Source organism: Lasiodiplodia theobromae (assembly GCF_012971845.1).
Source record: "Lasiodiplodia theobromae strain AM2As chromosome Unknown scaffold_29, whole genome shotgun sequence".
Taxonomy (NCBI): Eukaryota; Fungi; Ascomycota; class Dothideomycetes; order Botryosphaeriales; family Botryosphaeriaceae; genus Lasiodiplodia; species Lasiodiplodia theobromae.
Window position 1 is genome coordinate 500,218 of NW_023336494.1, and position 25,867 is coordinate 526,084.

At 53.8% G+C, this 25,867-nt stretch overlaps 8 protein-coding genes across 8 annotated transcripts; 5 read left to right on the top strand and 3 right to left on the bottom strand.

The window, feature by feature from the left end:
• Positions 1 to 2,106: 2,106 nt before the first annotated feature.
• LTHEOB_8993 (Sugar/inositol transporter) lies at positions 2,107 to 3,771 on the top strand (the record flags this gene model as incomplete). The annotated part of the gene is made up of 3 exons (XM_035518531.1): positions 2,107 to 2,242; positions 2,293 to 3,349; positions 3,399 to 3,771. 3 exons carry the CDS (start codon positions 2,107 to 2,109, stop codon positions 3,769 to 3,771), a joined length of 1,566 nt encoding a protein of 521 aa, XP_035369892.1.
• Positions 3,772 to 4,469: 698 nt separating this feature from the next.
• LTHEOB_8994 (Zinc binding protein) lies at positions 4,470 to 5,501 on the top strand (the record flags this gene model as incomplete). Its single annotated transcript, XM_035518532.1, has 1 exon — positions 4,470 to 5,501. The coding sequence occupies one exon, from the start codon at positions 4,470 to 4,472 to the stop codon at positions 5,499 to 5,501; it is 1,032 nt and encodes a 343-aa protein (XP_035369893.1).
• Positions 5,502 to 6,361: 860 nt separating this feature from the next.
• Positions 6,362 to 7,408, bottom strand: LTHEOB_8995 (Alpha beta hydrolase fold protein; the record flags this gene model as incomplete). Its single annotated transcript, XM_035518533.1, has 1 exon — positions 6,362 to 7,408. The coding sequence occupies one exon, from the start codon at positions 7,406 to 7,408 to the stop codon at positions 6,362 to 6,364; it is 1,047 nt and encodes a 348-aa protein (XP_035369894.1).
• Positions 7,409 to 8,637: 1,229 nt separating this feature from the next.
• Positions 8,638 to 9,606, top strand: LTHEOB_8996 (Aldo-keto reductase; the record flags this gene model as incomplete). Its single annotated transcript, XM_035518534.1, has 2 exons — positions 8,638 to 8,862; positions 8,917 to 9,606. The coding sequence occupies 2 exons, from the start codon at positions 8,638 to 8,640 to the stop codon at positions 9,604 to 9,606; spliced, it is 915 nt and encodes a 304-aa protein (XP_035369895.1).
• A 494-nt stretch (positions 9,607 to 10,100) lies between these two features.
• Positions 10,101 to 11,177, top strand: LTHEOB_8997 (KRR1 small subunit processome component; the record flags this gene model as incomplete). The annotated part of the gene is made up of 2 exons (XM_035518535.1): positions 10,101 to 10,160; positions 10,215 to 11,177. The coding sequence occupies 2 exons, from the start codon at positions 10,101 to 10,103 to the stop codon at positions 11,175 to 11,177; spliced, it is 1,023 nt and encodes a 340-aa protein (XP_035369896.1).
• Positions 11,178 to 11,753: 576 nt separating this feature from the next.
• On the bottom strand, positions 11,754 to 13,325 carry LTHEOB_8998 (Xylosidase glycosyl; the record flags this gene model as incomplete). Its single annotated transcript, XM_035518536.1, has 1 exon — positions 11,754 to 13,325. One exon carries the CDS (start codon positions 13,323 to 13,325, stop codon positions 11,754 to 11,756), a length of 1,572 nt encoding a protein of 523 aa, XP_035369897.1.
• Positions 13,326 to 18,956: 5,631 nt separating this feature from the next.
• LTHEOB_8999 (uncharacterized protein) lies at positions 18,957 to 19,574 on the top strand (the record flags this gene model as incomplete). The annotated part of the gene is made up of 3 exons (XM_035518537.1): positions 18,957 to 19,256; positions 19,307 to 19,413; positions 19,466 to 19,574. The coding sequence occupies 3 exons, from the start codon at positions 18,957 to 18,959 to the stop codon at positions 19,572 to 19,574; spliced, it is 516 nt and encodes a 171-aa protein (XP_035369898.1).
• Positions 19,575 to 20,801: 1,227 nt separating this feature from the next.
• LTHEOB_9000 (MFS transporter) lies at positions 20,802 to 22,475 on the bottom strand (the record flags this gene model as incomplete). The annotated part of the gene is made up of 4 exons (XM_035518541.1): positions 20,802 to 21,764; positions 21,815 to 22,142; positions 22,196 to 22,324; positions 22,375 to 22,475. The coding sequence occupies 4 exons, from the start codon at positions 22,473 to 22,475 to the stop codon at positions 20,802 to 20,804; spliced, it is 1,521 nt and encodes a 506-aa protein (XP_035369899.1).
• Between the last annotated feature and the right edge of the window lie 3,392 nt (positions 22,476 to 25,867).

The following is a 25,867-nucleotide window of genomic DNA, read 5'->3' on the forward strand; positions in this document are numbered from 1 at the left end:
GATGGAAATCTCTAATGTCTGACCGTAATGACCCTACATCCGGTCAATCTACAGATGAGTGTTGGAGCTGAAGGCTAGTGGGAAGAACAGTAGGGCCCGAGAACAAGGGTAACTATTCCCCAGCGATTCCCTTTACGGAAAATACAACGTGTGTGAGCAGTCGAAGCTATCGTTTGGATGTCAATGTAGAGTTTTCAATTCCCCATTTACGTCCCGATAATCGCTTCAACTACCCATGGCAGAATGCACAGCAGTCCGGCCTCGTCCGTTGTTCAGTTTGCCACGTCCTCGAAACGAGGATCCGCACAGGGTTCGAAGTGGATATGCCGATTTCAGAACCAGATAAGATCTAAGTGATGGCGATAAAGGCTACCAGTTGAACCCAGTGGTCATGGGCTATATGCATGCAAGTTGTAAGTTCACTCAAGTGCAAACGAGATACTTGCAAGGACATGAACTTTGACATTCGACCCGGCAATAACTGTCGGACTGTCCGTAGCAGCAACCGAATTTCGGAAGCACGGGCATTGGTGAGGATAGCGCCACGTCTTTTTTGAAGGTCCGTGTGCTGTTGAAAGAGCGGCGAAGAGAAGACGCATTGACCGGAGCAGAGCCAGGAGAGACAACGCTTCAACCTTTGATGGTGTCAAAGATGCATCCAGGCCCCTCTAAGACGGAAGACTTCGGCCAAGTGGTGCTTTACAGCTACACCGCCACACGGACCATCACGCCACCCGTCATACCCGCAGTGCCCTTCCATGCTCTGCAGAGAATTTTACTTTCAAGCTTTGTTCGTGCATGTGGCTGGCCAAGGAATCGAGCGGACGAACCAGAGGCTGGCAGGAAGCAACAAAGCCACCTCGCTGCTCATCTTACTTTTTGCAATTCATTCATATCCAACAAAGCGATCCCACCTTTGATGTAATATTTTAGGTCAATGACTTTAATATCGCCACCGCGAAAAGGCATAAGTCCGGAGGGGACTAATCGAAGCCAATTGGTCGTCGGAATGATGATACTGACGCAAATCACAGTGGCCCGTAAAGATCTCGTCGAAAGAGAAGCTCCTTTTCGCACAGGGTCTTGGTATGGTGGAGTTTTCTGAGAAAGGCCATGTCATTCGATGTGCTGATAGGCTGCTGCATCGACGTTATGACAGGTGACAGAGTGTCAAGCGAGCATTGAAGCGTGCAAAGCGACGCCTCATTTGTCCGTCGAGCAAGCAAAAATTACTCAAACAGGAAGGGTGCACGCACAAGACAAGGGCCATCGGCGCCACCTCGGGGGGCGGACCTCAGCCACGGCGGAAGACAAAGCTAGATCGCTGCCGGAGAGCGATTAATGGTACGTTGACGTAACCGAAACACTCTGAACGGGCGATGTTCAGGGTAGTAGTCAAGCGTGGGAGGCATCGACGAGCGAGTTGCTGGAGCTGGTAGAAAGAGCCGACAGCATAGCATCCCATCGGATCACCCGCATTCTGGGCAAAACAATGAGGGGTTGACAGTGAGGGGTCGGACGCCCTACTGTCTCCGATACAGCAAATCCGACGTTTCCGACAACATGTCACAGTGCAGCGGTCCATGGCGCACGTATAGCGACAGCATCAGGTGGAGCCGAACCGTGCGACCTTACAGTGCCCAGCTTGCTCGCCGAGTCATGCCCCACCGAGAAAAAGGAGGCGACTGAAAAGTGTTTCTGGTACCACTGGGAATTGGAGCCTTACATGTCTCCAGAGGGACAGGATCCGCGGCGCAATAATAACAATGCCATACGCTGCTTGCCAATGCCTTCTCACGACAACCAATTGCCTCAAGACGGCTTTCCATGCATTGGACAATCAGTCAACGGCGCATCAAAAGTCGTGCCGAAAGGTCGTGCCGCGCGGTTCTACCCGTTCGCCGTTCGCGCAACGCGCACTCTTACTCTTAAGATCTTCGTCGGTCCCCATTTCTGCTCAGTGCAGGTGCCCCACACCGCCCCCATCTCCCCAGACACCGGCCTGGGGTTCCGGCCATCGTTGCGCCTTATAAAACCACCTAGTCATGGCACTCTGGGACCCAGGCTTCTTGCTCCTTTCCTCCGCCTCCGCGACTCTTTTCCATCATGGGCTCTGATTCTGGCGCCCAAAGCTCCATTGAACATGAGCTCTCCGCCGTCCTTCCGAAAAACAACCGGCCATGGTGGAAACAACGTCACTTGCTAAAGCTCAATCTCAGCATTGGCTCCATCTTGATGTTTTGTACGCCAAAGCATTCGATCTTCTTTTTCTGTCCGACTAAACCTCTGTAGCATCGGCCAACGGCTTCGACGGCACGTTAATGAACAGTCTCCAAGCCCTGACACAATGGAATGAATTCATGAGCCATCCGACTGGAGCCTGGCTTGGCTTTATAAACGCCATCTACTGGCTGGGCGTCGGTGTTTGCTTCCCAGCAGCTGCCTTTGTCGCCAACAAATACGGTCGCAAGCCCGGCGTCTATGCTGGAGTCTTGTTTCTCATCCTGGGAACCGTTCTTCAAGCCGCGGCTCACAACACCGCTGCCTTTGTTGCCGCTCGCTTCTTCATCGGCGTAGCAGGTTCTTGGTTCGGCGCTTGCATTCCCGTCCTCATCAACGAAATCGCTTATCCCACCCACCGCGGCATTGTCAACGCCCTCTACAACTGCGGCTGGCATGCTGGTAGCATCGTTGCTGCCTGGGTTTGCTTCGGTACTCGAACCATGGATTCCTCCTGGAGTTGGCGCCTTCCCTCACTGCTCCAGATTGCGCTCCCCGCTCTGGCAACACCTGGTCTGATTGCTGTTCCCGAAAGCCCCAGGTGGTTGATCTCGATGGGCAGAACCGACGAGGCTAGGAGCATTCTGACGGCCTGCCACGGCGGCGGGGACGAGTCGTCTCCTCTCGTTGCCCATGAACTCGCCTCGATCGAAGAAGCGCTCAAGAGCGAGCAACAAGCCCTAGACACGTCGTCTTACGCAGATATGATCAAGACGCCAGGAAACCGCCACCGCTTGTTCATCAGCATCACTCTGGGCATCTTTGCGCAATGGTCGGGTAACGGCGTCGTCTCATACTACCTGGCCTTGGTGCTCTCGGCCTCGGGTATAAAGGACTCTACAGACCAGCTCCTCATCTCCGGATGCATGCAGATCTGGAATTTGCTCTTTTCAGTGCTTGCCGCCGTTTCCATTGATCGCGTGGGTAGACGATCGCTCTTCTTATCCTCGGCTGGTATCATGCTTGTCGCATACATTGTCATCACCGGCCTCTCGGCAGCATTCGAAAAAACAGGCACGGGATCAATCGGCCTCGCAAATGTCTGCTTCCTGTTTGTCTTCTACGCAGGGTGAGTAATCAATTTTCTGGAGACCAAATCCGCATGCTGACAGGATCAGGTACGATATCGCGTTGACACCCCTACTCACCTCATATCCCACCGAGTGTTGGGGCTTTGCGCTGCGAGCGAGAGGAAATGCCGTCACTTGGTACGCGACCGTCATTGCAATCTTCTTCAACACTTTCGTGAACCCAATCGCGCTCGATGCAATCGGATGGCGATACTACATCGTCTTCGTGGTCGTGCTCGTCCTCTACGGAATAACGGCATATTTCTGTTATCCGGAGACCAAGGGCATGACACTTGAGCGCATTGCGTTGATTTTTGATGGGGACAATGAGGTTCCTGAGACCTTGTCTGAAAGGAGCGTGGCGGTGGACAAAGGTGGTGCGCAGAATCAAGTCGAGGTAGTAGAGAGTAGAGAGAGCTAGGGATCGGTAAAAGTAATAATGTTCAGTGTTTGACCCTTCCACCGTCGAACAGTTCCGCTATCATTCAGCATCGTGACTTTTGACGGGACCAGTGATGTTCTACGATTAATCGAACTCATTGCCTCACCAAAACCATTGGAAGCGAGAGGCGCTGACTGGTAAAAGCTGGTGAAAGAAAAAGAAAAATGGCCTGACTACAAAGGAATATTGCAGCCAAAAGCTAGCGTGATTTTTCCCCCCTCACTCATGTTATGAGCGGTTGAAGCTATCGCCTGGACGTGAATGTAGAACTGTTAACTCCAAATTTACCCCCGGACAATAGCCTCCACTGTCCACATGTGTTGTTCTTTTGGTAAGGTATAGTGTCTGTATGGACTAATAGACTAATGCAGAAAATAGTGCGGAGTTAGCAGTTCCACACGGAGTTAGGAACCCCAGGCGGAGTTAGTGGATTCTGCTCCACAACAGCTGTGCCGCTGTGCTTACGCGCTAGAGCGGAATGTTTGCTATGAAAGATCAAGCTCGTCAGCGGCGGAAATGGTGCGAAAGACCGAGTCCACGAATTGGCCGAACACCGGGCTTAAGACAAGCCGAATGCGTCACAATGGTTTTGATGAAGTATAAAAGCCCCTTGATACCATTGTACAAAAACGACACTTCCAAACAATCCAAGACATTTACTCCAAACAACATTCATCATGTCTACTCACCTTGCTGCTGTTCTTCCTGGCAAGGGCTCCGCCATCAAGGTCGAGAGCCGTCCCACACCCACGCCCGGTCCCTCGGACCTCTTGATCGACGTGAAATCGATCGCAATGAACCCATTGGACTGGAAGCAGCAGCTCTCCGGCTTTATGCTCAGCAACGGCTACCCAACCGTGCTCGGGTCCGACGTCTCTGGCACCGTCATCGCCGCCGGCTCTGCAGTCACCTCCGACGCCCCCCAGCCTGGAACACGCATCGCCGCCTTCGCCCCTTGCTTCTTCACGCAGGGCCTCGCCGACTACGGCGCGTTCCAAACGCGCGTCCTCGTGCCGGCCGCCAACGCCGTCGCGCTGCCGGACCACGTCAGCTTCGACGAGGGCAGCACGCTGCCTATGGCCGTGGCGACCGCTTGGTGCGGCATGTACACCCTCGGCGTGCCGCGCGACACGGCCTACAAACCCGCCGACAAGCAGGCCCTCCTGATCTGGGGCGGGGCGAGCAGCATCGGCACCGCCATGATTCAGCTCGCGAACATGATGGGGTTCGCCGTCTACACCACGGCTAGCGCAAAGCACCACGAGTACCTGAAGACGCTGGGAGCGAAGAGGCTGTTCGATTACCGCGATGATGCGGTGGTGGAGAAGATCATCAAGGCGGTGAAGGAAGATGGTGTTACCCTCGAGCTCGGCATCGACGCTGTTGGAGCGCTCGACAGCTGCCTGCGGATCCTGAAGGAGTTGAATCCCAACGGAGCGAAGCTCGCGTCCGCACCGCCCCTCACTCCCGAGTCGCCCAAGATGGAGGGGGTGGAGCTCAAATTCGTTATGGGGCCAGACGATACCGACAAGCTGTCGGACTTCTTCCATTTCGCCTTTAACGTCTGGCTCAAGAAGAAGCTGGAGGCTAAGGAGTTCGTCCCGAGTCCTAAGGTCAAGGTTGTTGAAGGGGGGTTGAACTCCGTGCAGGCTGCGTTGGACGAATTGAAGGCTGGTGTGAGTGGTGTGAAGCTGGTACTTCAGGTTTGATGATGAGTGTGCTTAGAAGTCCTTCATGACTTACGATGTGCGTAATGTTGAGTCATGGTTCATGACGTTGGCTCTTTTCTTTTTTTAATAAAAAAGCATTCTCCCATAAGATTACCGATGTCATCGTGTGCAGAGAGCGAGGCTGGGCGACGATGCTCATATTGCTTGGAGTGAGCATCGACGTAAGCGAATTTCCGTACTTGGGTAGTCCGACTCGCTTGCTGCCATGTCCACGAAACTACACACCGAAGGCCAGCCACGAGGCATGGCAAAACAATGAGGATGTCAGCACGACTTGACAGTACAGGTGCTGAGTATGAGTAGAAGAAGAAAAAAAGAAAGCTTAATGGGTCTTGCCGCGGATCTGGGGAGCTGTTAGTTGTTGATACTGGAATTTGGATTCGAACAGATGAACTTACCGAACGCGGGGCCTCTCGCAAGCTACTCAGGGTTCGCCCTAAGCGAGAATCATACCACTAGACCACAAGACCTTGTGCTTTTGTGATGGAGAGGGCGCTGGAGTGAAGGGATTATGTCTGTGTGCGCGTAGCGAGAAGGGCCGGACGCCGGGCCAGATCCGTGCCCACTGCCCCACTACACTTTCCTCCCCACCGGATTGCGTTGACAGAAGTGAATTTTGGTTTAGAGTAGCCGCAGTTGCAAGGTCAAAGTCCGGTGCGTCCTCTCTAGGCTGTGATCCAAGACACCAAGCATATCCCGTGCTCTTCAAGAGAGTACCATATCAGTCGCCGAAGGAAGGTAATCTCGTTCTATCGTATTCTTCAGATCTTCTAGTCGTGTAATGCCATCATTTCCGCCTTGAGGCCAGTCTCTTACAGTCGGTCTTCTAGCCATCTTCGTCAAGCAAAGACCTCTTCATGTAGCCACTTTGCGACCTCTGCATGCATTTGCTCCGTCCGCCTCTTTGCAACTCTCTTGGTCTCCCCGAAATTCACAAACTGATTGAACCCATGCGGCTGTCTCAGCACTTTCTCCCATCTAATATTCTTGGTGCGCCAACCGGCCTCTCCCTCAGCCCTCTTCACACCCTCGCCCTCTTCAGCAGCCAATTTCTCGGCCATCCGCTCGGCCTCATCGCAGAGCATATCCAGCTCGCAGCCAATCAGACAGATCTTCTTAGGCAACTTGGATCTAGGGGCAAACGTGGGGCTGATCAAGGGATCGCGCAAGTCCTGACCCTCACGCACGTAACTCCAGCGCACCCATCCGAAATTCTGGTTGGGCGCATTTCTGGCTATGGACTGTGCACGTGCCACCCTGTCGGCATGGTCCAGCGAGAAGTCGGTAACGGGATAGAAGGACACGGCTCCCTTGATGCGGCCAGTCTCGGCCAGACCTCGCAGCTGGCAGGCGGCGAGACACAGGTTCCCGCCCGCCGAGTAGCCGGAGATGGCGACGCGGGAGCGGTCGACGGGCAGAGCTTGGTCGTCCAGGATCGCTTCGACCAGGGCGACGACGTCGTGGACCTGGTTGGGGAAGCGGGAGCGCGGGGCGAGGCGGTAGCCGATGTTGGCCACGGCGATGCGGTGATGGCGGGCGTAGTGCAGAGCGTCGGAGTCATCGACGACGGGAGCGCACAGGGCGAAGCCGCCGCCGTGGACCGAGATCAGGAGAGGAGGGGGTGATGAGCCATGGGCGGAAGGAGAGGGTGGGAGGAAGATGCGGACAGGGGAGTGCGGGGCGCATGGATAGGTTTTGGTAAGCGACGGGCGTGGTCGTAAGCCCAGGAAGGACAGCAGATGGAGCAGGGTGGTGTAGACGCGCACGATGGCCTTCAGGGTCCAGGTGGCGCAGAAGTCGGCCAGGTTTCGGGGGAAGCGGATCGGCGGCGACGGCAGGGGGTTGGGCGAGAGCAGCGGTTGGGATGCATCGTCAGCGTCGGGCATGGCTGATTGTCTGATGATGCGGACTCGGGTTCGGGGTTGGGTGGTGATTAAGGTGGCGCGGATGTGCGTGATGATCGGAGATTGACCAGGCTCAAAGTCGGACTTGTCGCACCGCAACAACGTCCTACTTGTCCGTCCCGAAAGACATGGTTGTTAGGCTATTTACATGCTTTTAGGTATGCAGCAGGAAATTGACGATGAAAATAGGAATATTAATTAATCGTCTAGAAACGCTATGGTACGTTTCGAAACTGGTGGCGCTGCCTGCCAATTTGAGGGCGACTCTCTCAATACGCGAAGCAATTCATACATCCGTTCGTCGAGTGACCGCATGAATTACACCAGTTGGAAGGACTGCCGCCGTCCCAGGTCGAGTCGCAGCTACAGCACACCCACGGCATCTTGATGCAGGCGGGCGGGCTGTTGAGGGGATTGAGCACGCTTTGGTTATCTTGGTAGGCTTCTTCTGCGGGGCTGAAAGCGCCAGGTATTGTGGGGAGCTGCGGACCAGATGTCCATTGTCGGACGACAGGCGACGTCTTTGTATACCTGACCGACAGCGACATGTGTCTCTCTATGTGTGTGACCACGGTGGATCTGCACGCCAGCAGAAAGTCGTTAGCGCACGAAGGGAACAAAGCGCCATCCAAAGTGTTGGTGATCCAGTTGAGCCATCGGCTCTGGCTTGTGACACGTACATGTTGGCACTAGAGCAAAAAGACGGAGCCTGGAGATAGCGGATGACGTTCTGTGGAATACGTGGCTGGGAAATGGAAAGGTCGTTGAAGCTGCGGGTCAGAACAAGGGAAAGCTGCAAGGAGATGGGTATACAAAAGGCACGCAGAAAGTCCAGAAGAGGGAACCGACGCCAAAAGAGCAGATGTAGAGACTGATAGAGACCGAGGAACAGCAGGGTTTGGAGTTTAATAGTCATTTGAGGGCACGAGAGCGAGAGATTCGAAACAGGGTCCTATGATGATCAGCAATCTAGTAATCAACGTTGGTCGAGGGCGCATGTAGTGACGGTGCAAGCCGGGGCTCGAGAAGGAGCCAGGACCATGCCCAGCACGTGGAGGGGCACCTGAGCGTTGCGCGTGGCAGTGGGCCGCCGGAAGGGGCGATCAAAGGGGCTGTGAGGCTCGGCCGCGACTTTGTCCGTGCGAGAAATGATCTCATCTGCCGCTGCCCGTCTTCCCGCCCAAAACACCACGCTCCCCCAAGTCCGCGTCATGCCGCCCGCACGCCCCATCCTGCACGCCATTGGCAGTCCCGCCTTCATCTACGGCACCGCCTGGAAAAAGGATGCCTCGGCGAAGCTTGTCGCCGACGCTTTGGCCGCGGGTTTCGTGGCCGTCGACACGGCTGCCCAGCCGCGCCACTATCAAGAGCATCTCGTCGGCGCCGGCATCCGCGATGCCCTCAAGGCGAATGGCCTCGCACGAGACCAGATCTATGTATGCGCTTAGAGCCAGGGAGCCCGAGTTGACACACCTAATGCAGCCCACAAGGTTCAAACAAAATTTACATCGCCAGCCGGCCAGGACCTGAACAACATGCCCTACTCGCCCGAGGATCCCATCGCCACCCAGGTGCACACCTCGGTCAAGTCGTCACTGCTGAATCTGCGCCCGACTGACGACGAGAGCGGCTCCGGAGCTTCGTACATCGACTGCCTGCTGCTCCACTCTCCGCTGCCCAACATCCGCCAGACGCTTGAAGCGTGGAGGACGCTGGAGACGTACGTGCCGCACAAGATCCGCCATCTAGGTATTTCGAACGTGTCGCAACCCATCCTCGAGGTGCTCTATCGGAGCTCGACGGTCAAGCCTGCTGTGGTGCAGAACCGCTTCTACGCCGCCACCAGCTACGATGTGTCTCTCCGCGAATTCTGTCGCGAGAACGGCATCGTCTATGAGAGCTTCTGGACGCTGACGGGCAATCCCCAGCTGCTGCAGTCGACTCCTGTATTCATGCTAGCTCAATTTGCCGGCGTCAGTGCTGAGGTTGCACTGTATGCCCTGGTCATGGCCGTGGATGTCGTCGTCTTGAACGGCACCACCAACGCCGATAGGATGAAGGAAGACCTGGAGGGCATCAAGAAGGTCCAGGAGTGGACTAAGACGAAAGATGACACCTGGAATACTATTCTAGGGGACTTCAAGCACATGATTGGAGACGGCGAGGATATGGACGAGTAAAAGGGAAAATATGGAAGTTGGGAAATGCCAAAGCTATCCAATCACGCCCATTACCTCTTATTCCCGGGTCGAGCATTGTCATAGATTGTAGCCGTCGTGCTAGGTAAGACAGCGTTATGCACGGCCCGAAGAAGCAAAAGACATGCTAGGCATTCAAATCGATCTTCATTTTCTACCGCATTGATGACGTGACGGCAGATCAAGTAATCTTGGGCGAAAGGAAAAGAAAAAAAGACAAGTTCGAGAGAACGGTGGTCGCCCAACAAGTAGGATGGGTGAAATCAGTCCATCTATATCGGTGAAACACAGAGACATCTGTTCTATGCAGTGTCAAGTGAAGACTGGAGTAGTTTTTGGCGAGCGTCGGATGCATTCCCAAAACTGGTATGGCGGCTTTACGGGTTCTGCCACCGCCTCCGGGCTGCGCGTTCCAAAAGTTTCTCGAGCGGCCACGACCTGAGCCGCCGTCGTCAACCGCCGTGCAACTTGCCAAAATGCCGTCCATTCACAACAGAGACAAGCCATGGGATACCGATGACATTGACAAGTGGAAGGTACGCCCCCCATGCTATTTCTAGTCCGCCCGCGCCCTCTGACATTGCGCGCAGATCGAGGAGTTCAAACCTGAGGACAATGTCGGCGGCACCTTCGCCGAAGAATCCTCTTTCGCAACCCTCTTCCCCAAATACCGCGAAGTCTACTTGCGCGAAGCATGGCCCGTCGTTACGCGCGCCCTCGAGAAGCAGGGCATCGCCTGCACCCTTGATCTCGTCGAAGGTTCCATGACCGTCAAGACCACCCGCAAGACCTACGACCCGGCCGCCATTCTCAAGGCTCGCGACCTGATAAAACTTCTCGCCCGTAGCGTTCCCGCGCCCCAGGCTCTCAAGATTCTCGAGGATGGCCAGGCCTGCGACATCATCAAGATCCGCAATTTGGTTCGCAACAAGGAGCGCTTCGTCAAGCGTCGCCAGCGCATCCTCGGCCCCGACGGTAGCACCCTCAAGGCTCTCGAGCTGCTCACCGGATGCTACATTCTGGTCCAGGGAAACACCGTCTCGGCCATGGGCGGCTACAAGGGCCTGAAGGAAGTGCGCCGTGTCGTGTTGGACTGCATGGCCAACATCCACCCCATCTACCACATCAAGGAGCTCATGATCAAGCGTGAGCTCGCAAAGGACCCGACCTTGGTCAACGAGAGCTGGGATCGCTTCCTGCCCAACTTCAAGAAGCGCCACACGTCCAAGCGTCGCGTTCCGCACAAGGTCACGGACAAGAGCAAGAAGGTCTACACTCCCTTCCCGCCGCCCCAGGAGAAGAGCAAGGTCGACCTCCAGATCGAGAGCGGCGAGTACTTCCTCGGAAAGCAGGCCAAGGAGCGCAAGGAGAAGGAGAGGAGAGAAGAGGCCATGCGGGAGAAGATGGAGGAGAAGCGGAAGGCCCGTGCCAAGGAGTTCGAGGCTCCCAAGGAGGATGTGGGCGGCAAGGAGAAGAAGCGCAAGAGGAAAGAGGAAGACGGCGAAAAGAAGAAGAAGAAAAAGAAGAAGGCATCGGATGAGAGTGATGATTAAGTCCTGGCGTTGTCGCTGCGAAAAAAAATGGGCATTTGCATTGGCGTTTGGGGATATCCAGGTGCTCAGTAGGTATTTTTTTCTGCGAATTTTCCGCAACCGATCAAGGATGGGTCAATCATTTCATTGTTCTTTGCGCAATTGCCCATTCAATGAACCATGAGCATTGGACTTGTAGAAAAGGCCGCAATAAACCAGAGTTTGTCTTCTCTGGATTCTGCTACGGAACCGAGTTGCAAAAATTTATGCTTTCTAAGCAACCTCACTACTAACGAAATCGCCCAACCAACAACTGTCACAGGACGGATCTGGATGCCTGAGGTTCTAGATACCTGAGGGTTCAGATACCTCAGGCAGATAGTTAGTCTCCTCCATCATTCATGCATTCGACCACGACGGATCCCGTTCCATCATATCGTAATCCTGTGTATATCAACAACGCATTTACTACTAGTTCTCGAGGTTGGAGAGTCAAATTTGCGGAAGTCATGTCGGAATGCATTTGTACACATCTACGTCCAAATATTTACTTCAACTCCCTGCGTAAAGGAAAGATCAAAGCCTCGCTAAAACACATCAAACCAACTGCATCTCGAACGACTCAACGAGCACAGAGCCACCGAGAGCCTGGGTAGCGAAGTTGAAGATGCCAAAGCGGTAGCCGATGAAGTACTGCCAGGCCGTGTTCATGGTGAAGACGGGGCCCAGAGTAGTGAAGGTTTCGCCGTCGGTGCTGTACGAGAAGACGCCCTGCTTGGTGCCGGCGGGAGCGATGTCGGCCTCGACTCTCAGGTAGACCTTGGTGCCGGAGATGTCGGCGGTCGCGACCTCGGAGCCGGTGCTGTTGGTGTTCCAGCTAGAGTCCATGGTGATGTCGTCCCACACGGCCAGCCTGGTGGCACCGGCGTCCTTGACGATGCCGATCCAGGCCGACTGGTCGCGGAAGAGGGACAGGCCGGCGCGGTCGCCGTCGGCCATGGACGAGAAGTCCAGGACGATGGTGCCGGAGGACGCGGGACCGATGATCCTGTGCGTCAGCGTGTTGCGGGCGGCGTACAGGTCGTCGGTTACAGTGGCCGTCTGCAGCCGCAAGCCTCCGTCAAGGGACCACTTGGTGTTGTCCGGGTTGTGGTTCCACTCCCACTGGTGGCTCAGCGACGAACCCGAGAAGGTGTCGATGCCGACCGGAGACTCGACTTCCCGCGGCGGCGTAGGCACGTTGGGAGATGGGTACGTCTCGCCCCAGGCGCCGTTGACGAGCTCGACCGTCGGCCAGCCCTCGTCGTCGAAGGTGATGGGCGCGAGGACGGGCATGCGGCCGCCCGGGTACGCGTCGATGAAGGACATGTAATACCAGTCTCCGTTGGGCGTGTCGACGATTCCTCCCTGGTGCGGAGCCCCGGCGCTGGCTACGGGGGCGCCGACGCGGTCCACCAGATACCTCCCCTCGTAGGGACCGAACGGCCCATCATTGGACATCAACACATACTCTGCGTCCGGAGGCCGAGTTAGGAAGATATAATGGCGCCCATTAATCTTGTACATTCGTGATCCTTCAATGTAGCCCGGGTTCGAGGGTGACTCGTAGACGACCTGGTTGCTGACTTGGGTGGTGCCATCCGCCGACAACTGGGCGACGTTGATGTTTGTGCTTCCGTACGCAACATACATCGTATCGTCATCGGGATCAATGAAAAGGCCGGCGTCATAGTAGCAGTTGTCAATGACGGCGTGCTTGCTCCATTCCCCGGATGGGTCCGAAGCTGTGTAGATGTGGGTCTTGAGGTCCGACCGGATGCAACCACCCCAGTAGAACAGCTTATTCGAGGGCCGATAGTTGCAGAACGACGCCCAAATGCCCTGCACGTATGCTTGGCCGCCGTTGAGATCGTACGCGTCTCCGAAATCCAGCGTGGGGACGCTGTGGCCGATGAACTCCCAGTTGGCGAGATCGTACGAACGCAGGATCGGCGCGCCAGGCGAATACGCCATCGTCGAAGCCGAGTAGTAGAATGTATCGTCTACCCGGAAGATGTCGAGGTCCGCAAGATCCTCCCAGAGGACCGGGTTAGTGAAGTCGGCCACGGCCACGGCCGCGGCGCCGCCCAGGATCATGACGGCCCTCTTGGTGAAACTTCTGGATGCCATGACGATTGTTACCGGTAGGATGAGCCAGGTGCTGGGTGCTGCAAGGTACCGCAATCTCCACAATATATATGCTGGGGCCAAGACATGATGGACTTCTCAAGTACGAACGAGGTCACATTACCCCATTAACCGGCGCCTTTTTACATTAACGAACATCGGCAATAAGACCGATCCACCGCGACAGAGTATTCGGGGCATAGGAATTGCCGAGAGCGGAAGGCCAGAGCGAAGGTGCCAAGGCGTACCTTTTTCCCCTGTGGAACCCACCAATAGGACCGCGAGGCCGTGTATATGGTCCGGTGGGAGACTTGCGGACATCCCACACGCATTAAACTTCACCGACCAGGTGTGGGACTGACCGGAACAGGTTTTTATTGTCTCACAAGTCTACCCCGCACCAAGGTTTATTTTTAGCCGTCTTGGGTCTGAGCTTTCCGCCCAACTTGGTTCCCCTTCACCCAAACCCACCAGGTTGCCTATGCTTCATACGTAGGCTATATCTATACACGTACAAGAAACACACATACACTTGGGAAAGAAACCCGCAAGGCAAAATTGTACAGGCCCTCTTCCAAGCATGTTTCGTTTGAAGAAACCAGTACAGAGAGAAACAAGATCGCGTAAACAAACTCGAGACATCCTTAAAATAAATATAAATGTTATTCTCTAGAAAGGTATTGCGGAATTTCCATCCGTAGCCTACTCGCGTCCACAAGGACAAGGGTCATATTTACAGTTAAACGACCTCGGATCTACGAAGTTTCCGTACCGACATAAGTATATTGAAAGCCCGACTATACAGAGGGATATTACAGCCAAAGGCTAGCGCGAAGGATAGCAGGGCCCGTAGAAAAAGAGGCCACTATGTCTCAGCAATTGACATATGTGGGTAGTTGAGGCTATCGTCCGGATGTGAATGTATAATTGTTAATTCGACATTCGCGTCCGGATGATAGCTTCAACTGCCTACGGCATGAGCAAAATATCAAGTAACACTAGCCTTAAGCTACAGTAGCTTTCTATACTGTGTATACGTGCAACGACCCCATGCATGATTGGCCAATCAGTGTGTAAGCGCCGCATCCTTGCGTGCCTCGATGATCTTCTACCCCGCTCCCGTCAGCCTCGCCTTTTTAATGACACGACACGAAACCATCAAAGATCAAACGCCCCTTCAGAATCCAAACGAAGAGCCGTCTTTGACTTCTTGCATCATCCTTCGGTCGCTGAAAGACGCCGGTGCCGCCGCCTTTGCGGGAAAAGGAACGAGGCGAGGAACGCGCCAAATGAGATACAAGGCGGAGCTGATGTTACCACCGCAAAACCGCTTAACCCTGGATGCTGTTGTGCTGACAGTAGCATAGCGGAGAACCCTGCAAGCAGTAAAGTTGCCAGTATATACCTGCAGATGTTACTACTGAGAAAAGAAAAGAAAGAGCTCAACAGGGCACTTACAGTTTAGCGTGTGAAAGTCGAATGCAATACATGATCATGTATAGCATCGTCAGAACAGCCCACTGACTGAAGAAGCTATGGGGGTCGTAGGTTAGTATGGATGAGGCCATCCTATGCAGAAGCAACACTCAGTACTCACAACCAGCAGAGGCGAACGGAAATTGTCGCCTCGTTTCTCAACGCAACCCACACCACGCTAGTCATGGCCATGAGGGCCCCAACTAGTGAAGTCGCCGCATAACGCACAATTTCGGCTACCAAATTCAGAAACGAACCGTTCGTGGGGCGTCTATGAACGGCCTCCATCTTCGGAGACGTATGCACGAACGAGAGAGAGTCTTGGGGGGGACAGTTGAAAATAACGAGCACTGTGTTTATCATGAAATCCAGCGACCATACGCTAGACGGAGAAAGACTGAAAGGATATTGCTTGGGTGACGCAATATTTTAAGAGAGCTACCGGTGTGCCCTGCGTTACCATGGCATAGCCCGCAATTCCTCGGATTGACTCCCCTAAAGCCAGTTGAACCAACCACCAGCATCGAATACTGCCTTGCTGCGCCCATTTTCTTCTTCACTTCTTCCAGGCTGATACTGACAGTCCGCACAATTTGGTGGCGCAGTGTTTGCACGACCAGGCTGAATGCCAGCCTTTCCCCCCTTCCTTTTCTTTCCTTCAAAAAAGAAACCCCTCATTGAAAACTGCCTCGTCTGACGGGCTCTGTCTGCCTTGTCACTTATCTTCCTCTCCTTCACGCCACAATAGGGTCTGCCTTGCCGCTGGCGGTGTTGGCCCTCGACGCCTGGGCTTGGGGGCGGCCTTCGAAAACCAACACCGCCTCGCACAGTCACACCCGCTAAGGCAGCGCCGCCTGTTGGAATGCACATTGACTTTTTCGCTCGAAGCCTTCCTGGCCATGGCTGTCAGACTGAGGTCTGAACCTGAGTTATAAAGCCATCCTTCTCCCACAAACTGCCGCTATCCCTACCACCCAAACAATTCACCAACCGGTTCGCATCCTTAAAGCTACCGTTCAACACTTTCCAACATACACCAGCAAGCCTCATCTGAGGTTCTTGGAACTCAAGTCCATCAACGTGCCTTTTCCACACAACAACTCCGAAATACTTCATCTCGCACCCAACGCTTTCTATGGTTCTACGGTTGTAAGTACCTCGTTCCCCAATGCTGCGTTGACTGTGGCGGCTAACGCAAGATCGATTCCAACATTCCAGCAGACCATGAATGATGAAGATGAACATCTGGAGCCTCTCAAACGCCAGCGTACACACTCAAACAACGCCATTCTCCGAGTTTGTACAGCAATATTGATGCTGCTCTCGAGCTTGACAGTTGCAGTGTCCGAATTTGAGAGGATGCCTACTATGCCCAATGTGCTCCACACGCATTCTTCCGATGCGGCTACTGCATCATTGGTCGCCCATGCCAAATGGCCTGCGGGAGTCATTTACATGGTTACGGCAACTTTTCTTCACTATCTGAATTGGCACATCCCGTGGCGCGACCATCTCCTGGCGGTTGCGTTGATTGTGAGCGCATTATCAGGCCTCTTTCTTGGCTTTGATTTGCAAACAATCCTTTTCGTTCCTCTCCAACTTGGAGTGATGGTTTGCCTCGGTTGCAGCACTGCTTGGTCTTGCTGCTACTGCAAATATGGGCCAAAACCTTGGTGGGCGACGGCAGAAATTCACTTGCACCGGGAACAACAAACTGGGAACACTGGGGAGCTTCCGAGCCTTGCGGGTTGGGTGTCGCATGTTGAAAATGCTGTTGCATGTGCACACCCGAGTGCCGACCTCACTCAAAAATCATTCGCCAATGATGGAGAGGCAGTCAGTGCCGAGAAAAGAGGGTGGGCAACATGATAGTTTAGCCTTCCTTTCTCCGTATCCCTTCCCCCCTCCCTTCTCTTCATCCTGAGGGCCTTTCACTGTGCTACGGGACAGGTGGTGCAGGTGAGAAATTGTTGAAAGCTTGGTGTAGACACCAGAGTTGGTACATAAGTAGATTAAACGACGTGAATCGATTTTCTACCATGAAAGTGCAATAAGGCCTCTCTAGAATTGTCCTCCTCGCACTTGAATCCCAGCTGCAACTCTTTGCAAACCACTTCGATCTCTCATTGCAAAATGCAAGCGTTTCCTTCAAGCCCAATGAGTATTGAGCAGGAAACCATGTCGCTTTCATGATGAAGAAAGATCAGAACAAGGTTCGCAAGTCTTTGAGGAGACTCATTTATACAGCTGAAGCAGGCAAGTCCGCCTGGTCCGCCTCAACCTTGCAAATTACTAGGCTACAGCCTGTCTACTTTGGGCTCACCGAACATTGTCTTGCAGCCTCGCATGTGTCGTGCATAGCCCAATTTGGATGCATGTTCCAATTCAGCCGCGCGAGTCAAAGTGCGCCTTGCCAAAGTGATGATGCATTGTCGCTGCGCGCCCTGCTGGGCTCAATGGCAGAAACAGCGCACCGCTCGGCGGTGGTTGATCCAAGAATTTTTAGAAATTCCTGTTTCAAACCAGTTTCTCGACCATGTTGCTCACACATCAGGTGTTGGTCGCTGAAGGGCTGATCAGCCGAGCCAAGGGACTTGGGTCCGGGCTGGGGCTTGTCGCGCCTTATCAACTCCGAAGCTCAATGGAGAAATACGAATTCCCCGGACCAACAGCTTCCCCAGATGCTGCGGTGCGACTGGTCAGAGGGAACTGTCATGATTCAAAGTCGAGGATCATTTGGCTTTCGCACAGCAGCACAATCACGGTGTGCTCGTATATAACCTTAAACTATCGATGTGCACGGTGGTTCGACCAAGCCGGCGCACGAGTATGTAGGGGTCAGCCTGATCAGCCATCCCGAGTCGGGCCGCATATACGGAACGCCGCTCTGCCGCCCATGTCCCGATTAGGAAGGAGTTGCACGTCTCGAAGCTGTGCCACTGACGAGAGGCTGTCATGAGGCTGAAGCACTGTGCCGCCGGTCGACGTCATGAGATTGTAGGGCGACGGAGTCATGAAAGCTTGGCGTGGTGTTGAGGCCAAGAGCACTAATGTTTCGAGCCGTCCGCGTCATGTCATTGGCTCATCTGATGTGTAGCTGCAGGTATTCATAGATAGCGAAACACATTACATGTAGCTGTTAAGTGTCTGAGCCGTGCACAGGCTTCACGATAGATATCAAGTAGCTGCAAACCACAGGACCGCCAAGATGGAACAAATTAAAGGCCTCTGGTCACGTCATTAACTCGGCTAGCTTCCATCACAGCAACAATTTGTTAATGAGACCCACGTGCTCTATCTATGTTGCAGTTTTGTGAGAGTTTACGCTACAGTCAGACCAACACTGAGTCTTCCAATCAGCTTGGCGGAAACGAGTTTAATGTAGTGTAGGGCTTTCTTTCGATGCTAACCACGCTTGTTCAAGCGAATGGCACGAGCCGCATCATGAAATCCTTGGCGGGCTTCTATGACACTTGCCACCGGAGTTTCCCAAAGAGCTTCGGTGAAATCATGGTAACCGCCGAGAGAGCCAATACCACAGAAGATAACGGAACTTGAAGAAATGCCACGAGAGACTGGCGTACATACGTAGTAATTTCGTAGATTCCTTTGGGCGGGAAGATTTCTAGGCGCGGCTTCTTGAGCTAGTATTCCCCGTCTTTGCGTCCGTATAACCATTGCCCTTCAGAACGCCTCGTAAAGAGCCCGGAGCCATACAAGAACAAGCTCCCAACGGTTTGGTCCCTTTGAAACGCAGGTTCCGGCAGTTCGCGGTAGTCGAACCTGGAGCACCCCACAGTGGAAAACGCCGCCAGTTGTACCTCATTTACATCAACACGAACCGTGCGCTGGGGATACGATGCGTCAGTGCTTCACCAGCTGTTCAGTAGCATCTTGGCGATAGCGACGGACTATGAACACCAAGCGCTAAGGAGCCCTCGTGTCATCAAACGTCTCTCCCATGACACGCACCGCCGACTCGCGTGGGCGGCATTGCAGCTGTAGTCACATCTCCTGACTGTGTGGAAGGCCTTCTGGATGATATATAAAGCTCGACCAGCAGTAGGCTACAGGAACCATCAACAGCATCTCCAATCTTCCAATCCTCCACCACAACCTACACTATCAACCACCCGGTTACCCACACAATCCAGCAAAATGAAGTTCAACACCGCCATGGTTGCCCTCGTCGCCGGCCTTGCTGCCGCAGCTCCGGCCCCCAAGAACGACGAGCACGCCGCCCTCGAGAAGCGCATTGACCCTATCACTGCTGGTATCATCAGCGGTGCCGTCGTGACTGCCATTGTTGGCACCGCGTCCGGTGTGGCTGTCGGTTCCATCAACAACATCCTGCCTGCCCTCAGCACCTGGGAGCAAGTGCGTGAGCAGTTCACCAAGAAGACCGTCGCCGAAATGTGGGCTCGCAGGCCCAACAACAGGGTCGCTGCCATCTGCTACGTAAGTAACCCCTTACTCTCTGATCTCAGCACACAACTGACGATACGCAGAACATGGGCTACTCCGTCTCCAAGCCGAAGCAGGTCACTGAGCTGGCGTCTGTGAAGATCTCTTCTGGTCTTCTCAACACTGACTACGATTGCTTCTTCATGCAAGGGTTAGTTCACCGTTCGCCATGCTGGAAATTGTAAATACTGACGGATGTGCAGCCCCGATGCCCGCTTCAAGCCCCAGGGCGATGGTGGCTACATCAACTTCGCTGCTATGCACAACAACGCCCACTGCACCTACAACAAGGGTGAGATCTACTGCAAATAGGTGCGCTGCAAGCCTTTGCAGGCTAGGTCGCCTAGGATGGGTTCGAGGTTTCCGTACAGATTGGAGAACAGAGGCGCCTTTCAACGGCTTTGTACATGAACGTTACTTGTAGATATTTTCATCTTCTGCAATTGAAATATTCTTAAATTTGATAGTACTGGTGAAATTAAAGGGTAGTATTACCATATAAAATTGGAGTTGCAGAGGAGCATCACAGCCGAACGCTAGCATTGCCATGGGTGGTTGAGTGTCACATACAAGTCCAGGCGATAGCTTCAGCTACCCACATATGGTGTTTCTCTTGGGGGGAAAAAAAAGGAAGAGAGGAAAAAGAAAGGGCTGAGTCAGATTTATGCCTGAGGAAGAGTTATTCTTTACATCAGCTTTCGGCTGCAGTACCCCTGAGTGGTGATGTTGCAGTAGTGTCGCCAAGAAATGGGTCAGTATCTGCACAACACTTGCGGAAAACGTTGCTCTAACCCACGGTTACCAATCAGAAGTGAAATTTATGACTGATTTACACAATGCGGCTAGCGTTATTCGGAATTGCACATCTCAGCACGCAAGTCTCGGCATTCCCGAGGGTTGATCGCCTGGACGTGCGCCATTCCCGGAGCTGCACATCTACCAGAGCTTTAACGGGAATAAACTTTAGACATGACGCTCGGGATAGCCGAGTAAGTCCATTTATAGGGACTAGATAATGTAAATCCTGGCCAAAGCTGAAATGCGGGGGACCTGGTGATGCGGCCCTGACACAACAGGCAAGGGCTGTGAGGCTTGACGAAGGCTTGACAAGTGCCATCCTCAACCCTGCGATTGCGTAATCATCCTGTCTCAGATCAGACATGGGCCCCAAAGCTCCAAATCCGGACCCTTTCTCCAGTAGTTAGCTGCCCTCTTGCAGGGGGGTTAACAAAAGAATTTGACATCTCCCAAACTTTTCCGCTCGAGATAGATATCCACTCACGTAGGCAGTTGAATCCAAATGTCTGGATGAACAATGCACATTTACATATACTCTCCAACTGCCCACGTATGAAAAGTGTAGCGTCCTTTGCGATCTTCTGTAACCAATTGTACTCCCAGCGCCCGGCTCAGCACTCCTCGCTCAATTACAGATCCAGTACCAACACCAATCTAACACCAAGTCGCCAACAATACCTTCTACCTGAATATCCATGTGTGAAGAAAACCATACAAAAGAACAACCCAAAAAAAGTGCTACTACAGCCTCCACCTGAACGCAGGATGGCGCCAGTCCAAGTCCTGAATAGTCTTCTGATCCAGACCAGCCAGCTCAGCATCAACATCACGTTTGTCCCGCTTCTTATTGTCTGCAACCATCCAGAGTAGCAAGAGAATCGAGAGGATGAAAATGGTGCTGGAAGTTGCGAGGTTGAGGCCATTTCCAATATGATAATCGGGCCCGTCGAATGGCAGAAAGCTCCAAGTTGCCACCAATCCGCCAATATTTCCGCTCATAACATTGGTTCCAATTGCGGCAGAGCGTGCGGAATCAGAGACGACGTTGGCCGAGACCTGGGCATTGCAGAGAGCGCCAAAAGCAAAGGCACCGCTGGCGATTAGGAAGGTGGCACCGTAGCGAACCTTTGCGGTATCAGTGGCCAGGAACATCATATAACCGACCATCATGAAGGGGGCGGAGACGATGAAGAAGGCATTGCGCTTGTCGAAGCGCCAGCTCAGATAAGGAAAAAGGAGGGTGAAGAAGGCGCCGACAATGTAGGGCGGGACAGTGTGAAGCTGCTGGGAAATAACCGTGTCGGAGGGATAGATGGTCTTGACGATGGTGGGAAGGAAGAAGGCCAATCCCGAGACGGTGATGTTGTTGAGCAGGAAGATGAAGGAGGTCGATATGGTAACGGGACTGAAGATGCCACGGAGGATTTTTGTAGTATCCATCTTGTCGAGCACCTCGGTAGCACCCACGCGCTCCGACTTGACGCGTGCAATGGCCAGGTCTTTCTCCTCCTGAGTGAGCCACCTGGCAGTTTCTGGGCGATCGGTGAGGGTGAAGAAGGAGATCAAAGCCAAGCCGATGGTGATGATTCCTTCGATGGCAAAGATCATACGCCATTGGTGGAGACCGCCGAAGTGATCAAGCTTGAGGATGGCGGAAGCCAACAGGCCTCCGAAGGCACCGGCCAGAGGAGCCATGACGATGTACTGGACCAATGTCAGCGAAGTGAGAGACTGCGGACGTGGGCTTGGCATACCAGAGACAAGCGAAAAGCCAACTCGCTGCGACGGTACCATCGAGACAGATAGTAGGCGATGCCCGGCAGCATTCCGGATTCAAAAGCACCCAACAAGAAGCGTACGCCGGAGGCGCTGTGGATGTCGTGGACAAAAGCAGTGCAAACGGAGCAAATGCCAAAGCCGAGCGAGATGGAAGGAATGAACCAACCGGGGCCAAGCCACTTGCAGCACACGTTGGAGGGAAGCTCAAAGACGATGTAGGAAATGTAGAAGACGGTCAAGAGGAGGTTGTAGTCGTAGCCCTCGAGGCCAAGGTCCTTCTCAAGCCCGGCCAGGCGCGCATTGCTGGAATAAAGTCAGATCACATGCGTCTCTGCCGCCGGGTGAGGGGCCGTTACCCTATGTTGGCGCGGTCGATGAAGCAGAAAAGATACAGGAACGCGACGGTCGGAATGATGTAGAGGTCGAGTTTCCATCTCAAGCGGGACTCGGCCTTGGGATCGAAGGTGATGATGGCGTTGCCGTATCTGATTGGCGGTTAGCAGGCAACGGATAGGCGCGGATTGGGAGGACGCACCTGTCGGTGGCCAAATGACCGCGCTCGGCGGCTTCGGGGAAGCCCTCATCTTTCAGGGTCTCGTGGTGCTCGACAGCGGGCTTGTCGTCGAGGGCGGCCATTGCGAAGCTTGGGTAGAGACATTAGGGGCGCGGGTGCTGTTCTTGTAGCAGCAGCGCCGAGACTCGCCCAGACGCGAAAGTAGAAGAGAAGCTCGGCGGACGTGCGTTGGTGCGCCTTCCGACCGGGCGGTAGTTGGGTACGGCGGACAGGTGTGCGACCTACCCCACGGGGAAGGCAGCCATCCCCATCTGTGCTCGGAAATGCCGATCCACTCGCTGCCATGCGGCGTCGCAACTCGCCTCCACTACGACCCACTCGATTAGCCCAATGACATTGAAGATGATAACGCTCCGAGCATGGGATGTGTACATCGAATTCGATTACCTCCGCCCATGACGTCGCCCCAACGCATGTCTGAGCGTTGATATCCTTTCACCGTTATTTGCGACCGCTTGCGCGTCGGCTGCGTCCATGGTCTGCCCAGCCGGATTTTGCCTTTACCTGCCAGCCATAGTCTTTCGTGGCTTGCTACCCGCCGAACCCCTCTTTGCCGTCCCCAACATCTCCGCCGGATTGCTTGCCGCATTTCGCTTCCGCCGAGGACAGAGCCTCGGTCTCCGAGCATCGCCTTGATATCCTGCTTCTCCCAGACCGTCCGCTCTCCGCTGTTCCCCACAAATGCCCATCAACGATGGCTTGGCATCTGCATCTGAGTTTCGGCCCCATCGGGACATGGGGCGGCTGGAGCATCCGTGCAGACGTAATTGTCTCAAATCATTCCGACCAGACCCATGGCGCGCACAAGCTCAGAAAAAATCCTTGCAGAGATGTTTGGCCGTGACGACCAAACCTTATTGATCCCTGAGATCTGCACCGCCAAAAATTTGAAGGATATATTTTTCAAGCTCGATTTGATTACTCATAATCAACCGTCTCCGTTATGGTCTAGGGGTTAGGATTCTCCGCTTTCATGTATCTAGTACACTTCACGAGCCGGAGCGGCCCGGGTTCGATTCCCGGTAACGGAATACGCATTTCTTTTTGTTTTTGTCCATCCTTCATGGCTTTTTGCTGATGTGGAGGTGCCGGAGGTGACTAACAATGGTTTTAGTGGGACATGGTGCGTGCTGGCACTAAGTTACTAAGCGGCCAAATCTTTTCCGACTAACAAGGCAACTCCAGAGACATTGATAGCCCCTAAAAATCCTTATTTTCACATCGCCTGGAGCCCGAAGAAGTCGAAAGCGTCGAGTTACAGCAGCGCATATCCTTTTTGCGCAAGGTCTCTACCGCGACAAAGCCTGCTGTAGCATTGCTGTGGAGCATTCTTACTGGTCGCAGAGCTTAATAATGTCCAACTTACTAACAACATAGCTGCAACATTTTCACCTTTCGCTGGCTGCTTTGGATTGATGGTGACATCTTATGGGCTGTACAAATTGGAAACTGCACGTGAATAGTTGGAGACAACTAACAGTGATCGAACATGGACTTCAATCACTGCGGGCAATCCCTCTTGGAGAGGGGGGGAGGCCTGTTCCCATGAAAGAAGAAGGCTTGCAGAGATCCGGCCGGGCCCGGAGAGGATGATGAGGCGCAACGTGGGCTGAGGATGCTTCCATTTTCAATGGCTCCTACAGCCACGTGCGCCTCGTCCAAGGAATTCCCCGAGCGCGGAGAAACAATCCTACAGATCTTCCTTTACCTCGGGCAGCGGTGAGCTGAGTTCCGGGCTGGCCTCGGTGAAAGGGCGATTAGGAGCGATTAGAAAATGCGGTTGTGTATTCAGCTGGAGCGGCTAGCGGAGCGGAAGGTAGTCATTTGACTGGACGCCCTAACGCCAGCCAATTTCCTCTCCGCAGCCTTGGCGAACGGCACACCTCTTCAGCTACGCCTTCGTTCTCCACACCAAGCGCCTCTGGCACCGCAAATCTCCCGTAGCCATCGTAGTCTATCGACATCGGATCATGCCTTTCTTCAGCATCGTTTTCCGGTGGGCGCCGATGATCGCGGCCATCAATAAACTAACAGCCTCCGTCGTTTCCATCGGATGTCGTCTACGGAGGTTTTTAGCAAAATTCCCGTCCGACGATCGCTGCCAAGCTGCTCGCCAGGGCGAAGGCGACTTTTGGTACGAATTTCCGTATTTGAGTGATCTTCGATCGCGTTAACTTTTGTCTTTGGACCTGTCACATACTTGCTGTGCAAGATAGAAAAAGATGGGGGTAAAGCACATCAAGTAGTCCACAGGAAAGACTCGGGTGCCGCTCCCAAGGTCAAATAGTGATCATATGTATAGTAGTTCGGCACGGCAAGAAGCACACTGTGCTTTAGTGCATCTGAGCATTGACCGTGGAGTCGATTGCATACGACAAATACGAGGTTGATCGACCCACGCTGAGACAACAAGGCTGAATTGGCTAAGTTAGCCCTAGGCTCACCGTGAGCGTCAATGCGGATGGGGCCAGTTCACCTATTACTGTGAGAAATATAGGGCAATAGCCGAGTAGTAGTCGTCAGCTCTTGACTACTACGTAGAAGATAAAGTGCTACTTACGTGAGCAACTAGATCAAATGACTTGGTGCACTTTTACACTTGCATCTACGTGCACATGTCTACGTGCGTAGGGCGCGTCGATCAGCATGTAAAGTACCCCCGCTCGCAGTGCAGCACTAGGCGAACCGGCTTCATAGTAGTGCAGATAATCCCATCGGATTTACTTGTGCATCTGAACCCACTGTTTTTTGACGCCGGTCGCAAGTGTGACGTTGGGGTGACGAAGTTTGAAGTGATTGTTTGCGGTCGGCCCTCGTATCTGTCCACGGTAGCGCGATGTTGTTGAAGGACCAACGGAGTACGATCTGGATTATTTTTGAACGAAGCTCACGCCAAGCTGCTGTGGCGGTTACACAATGTCTCGCTGCGAAGCTCTAGGCCAAGCTTTCGAGATCCGCTGAAATACGGGAAAGGGCACCAGAAAGCCGGTGCGAAAGCCGAGACTACGGGAAAGGGGGCATTGACCACCAGGGTCCAGTGAAAAGGAGCCACGGAGCTTGAGCGAAAGGCTTTTTTTTCTGCACGCTATCACAGTTAATTACAGAACCGGCGTCGGCAAATGAAGCAGCCCGGCTTGCATGTACCGTAGGGCTGCGTTAACGGCGGATCGCAATAGACAAGCGTGCTGGATCTAACCACGGACGGGGATGCCGACAGTGCGCATGCTTTATTGACCCCGAGGAATAACAAGCTTCTGGGGGCCCAAGGCAAAGAGCCAGCGAATCCTTTCGGTTACATCTGGCGGTTTCCTGTCATCGCGGACCACGGGCAAATCCTGCGGTCAGGATTGGCGGGCGGCGCGTCAGGCGAGAGCTTGTGTGAAGTCAGCCGCAGGAACAGCCGATGGCATGGTCTCGGGCGGAGAAAGATCGGGAAGTGATGGTCGTCGTACAG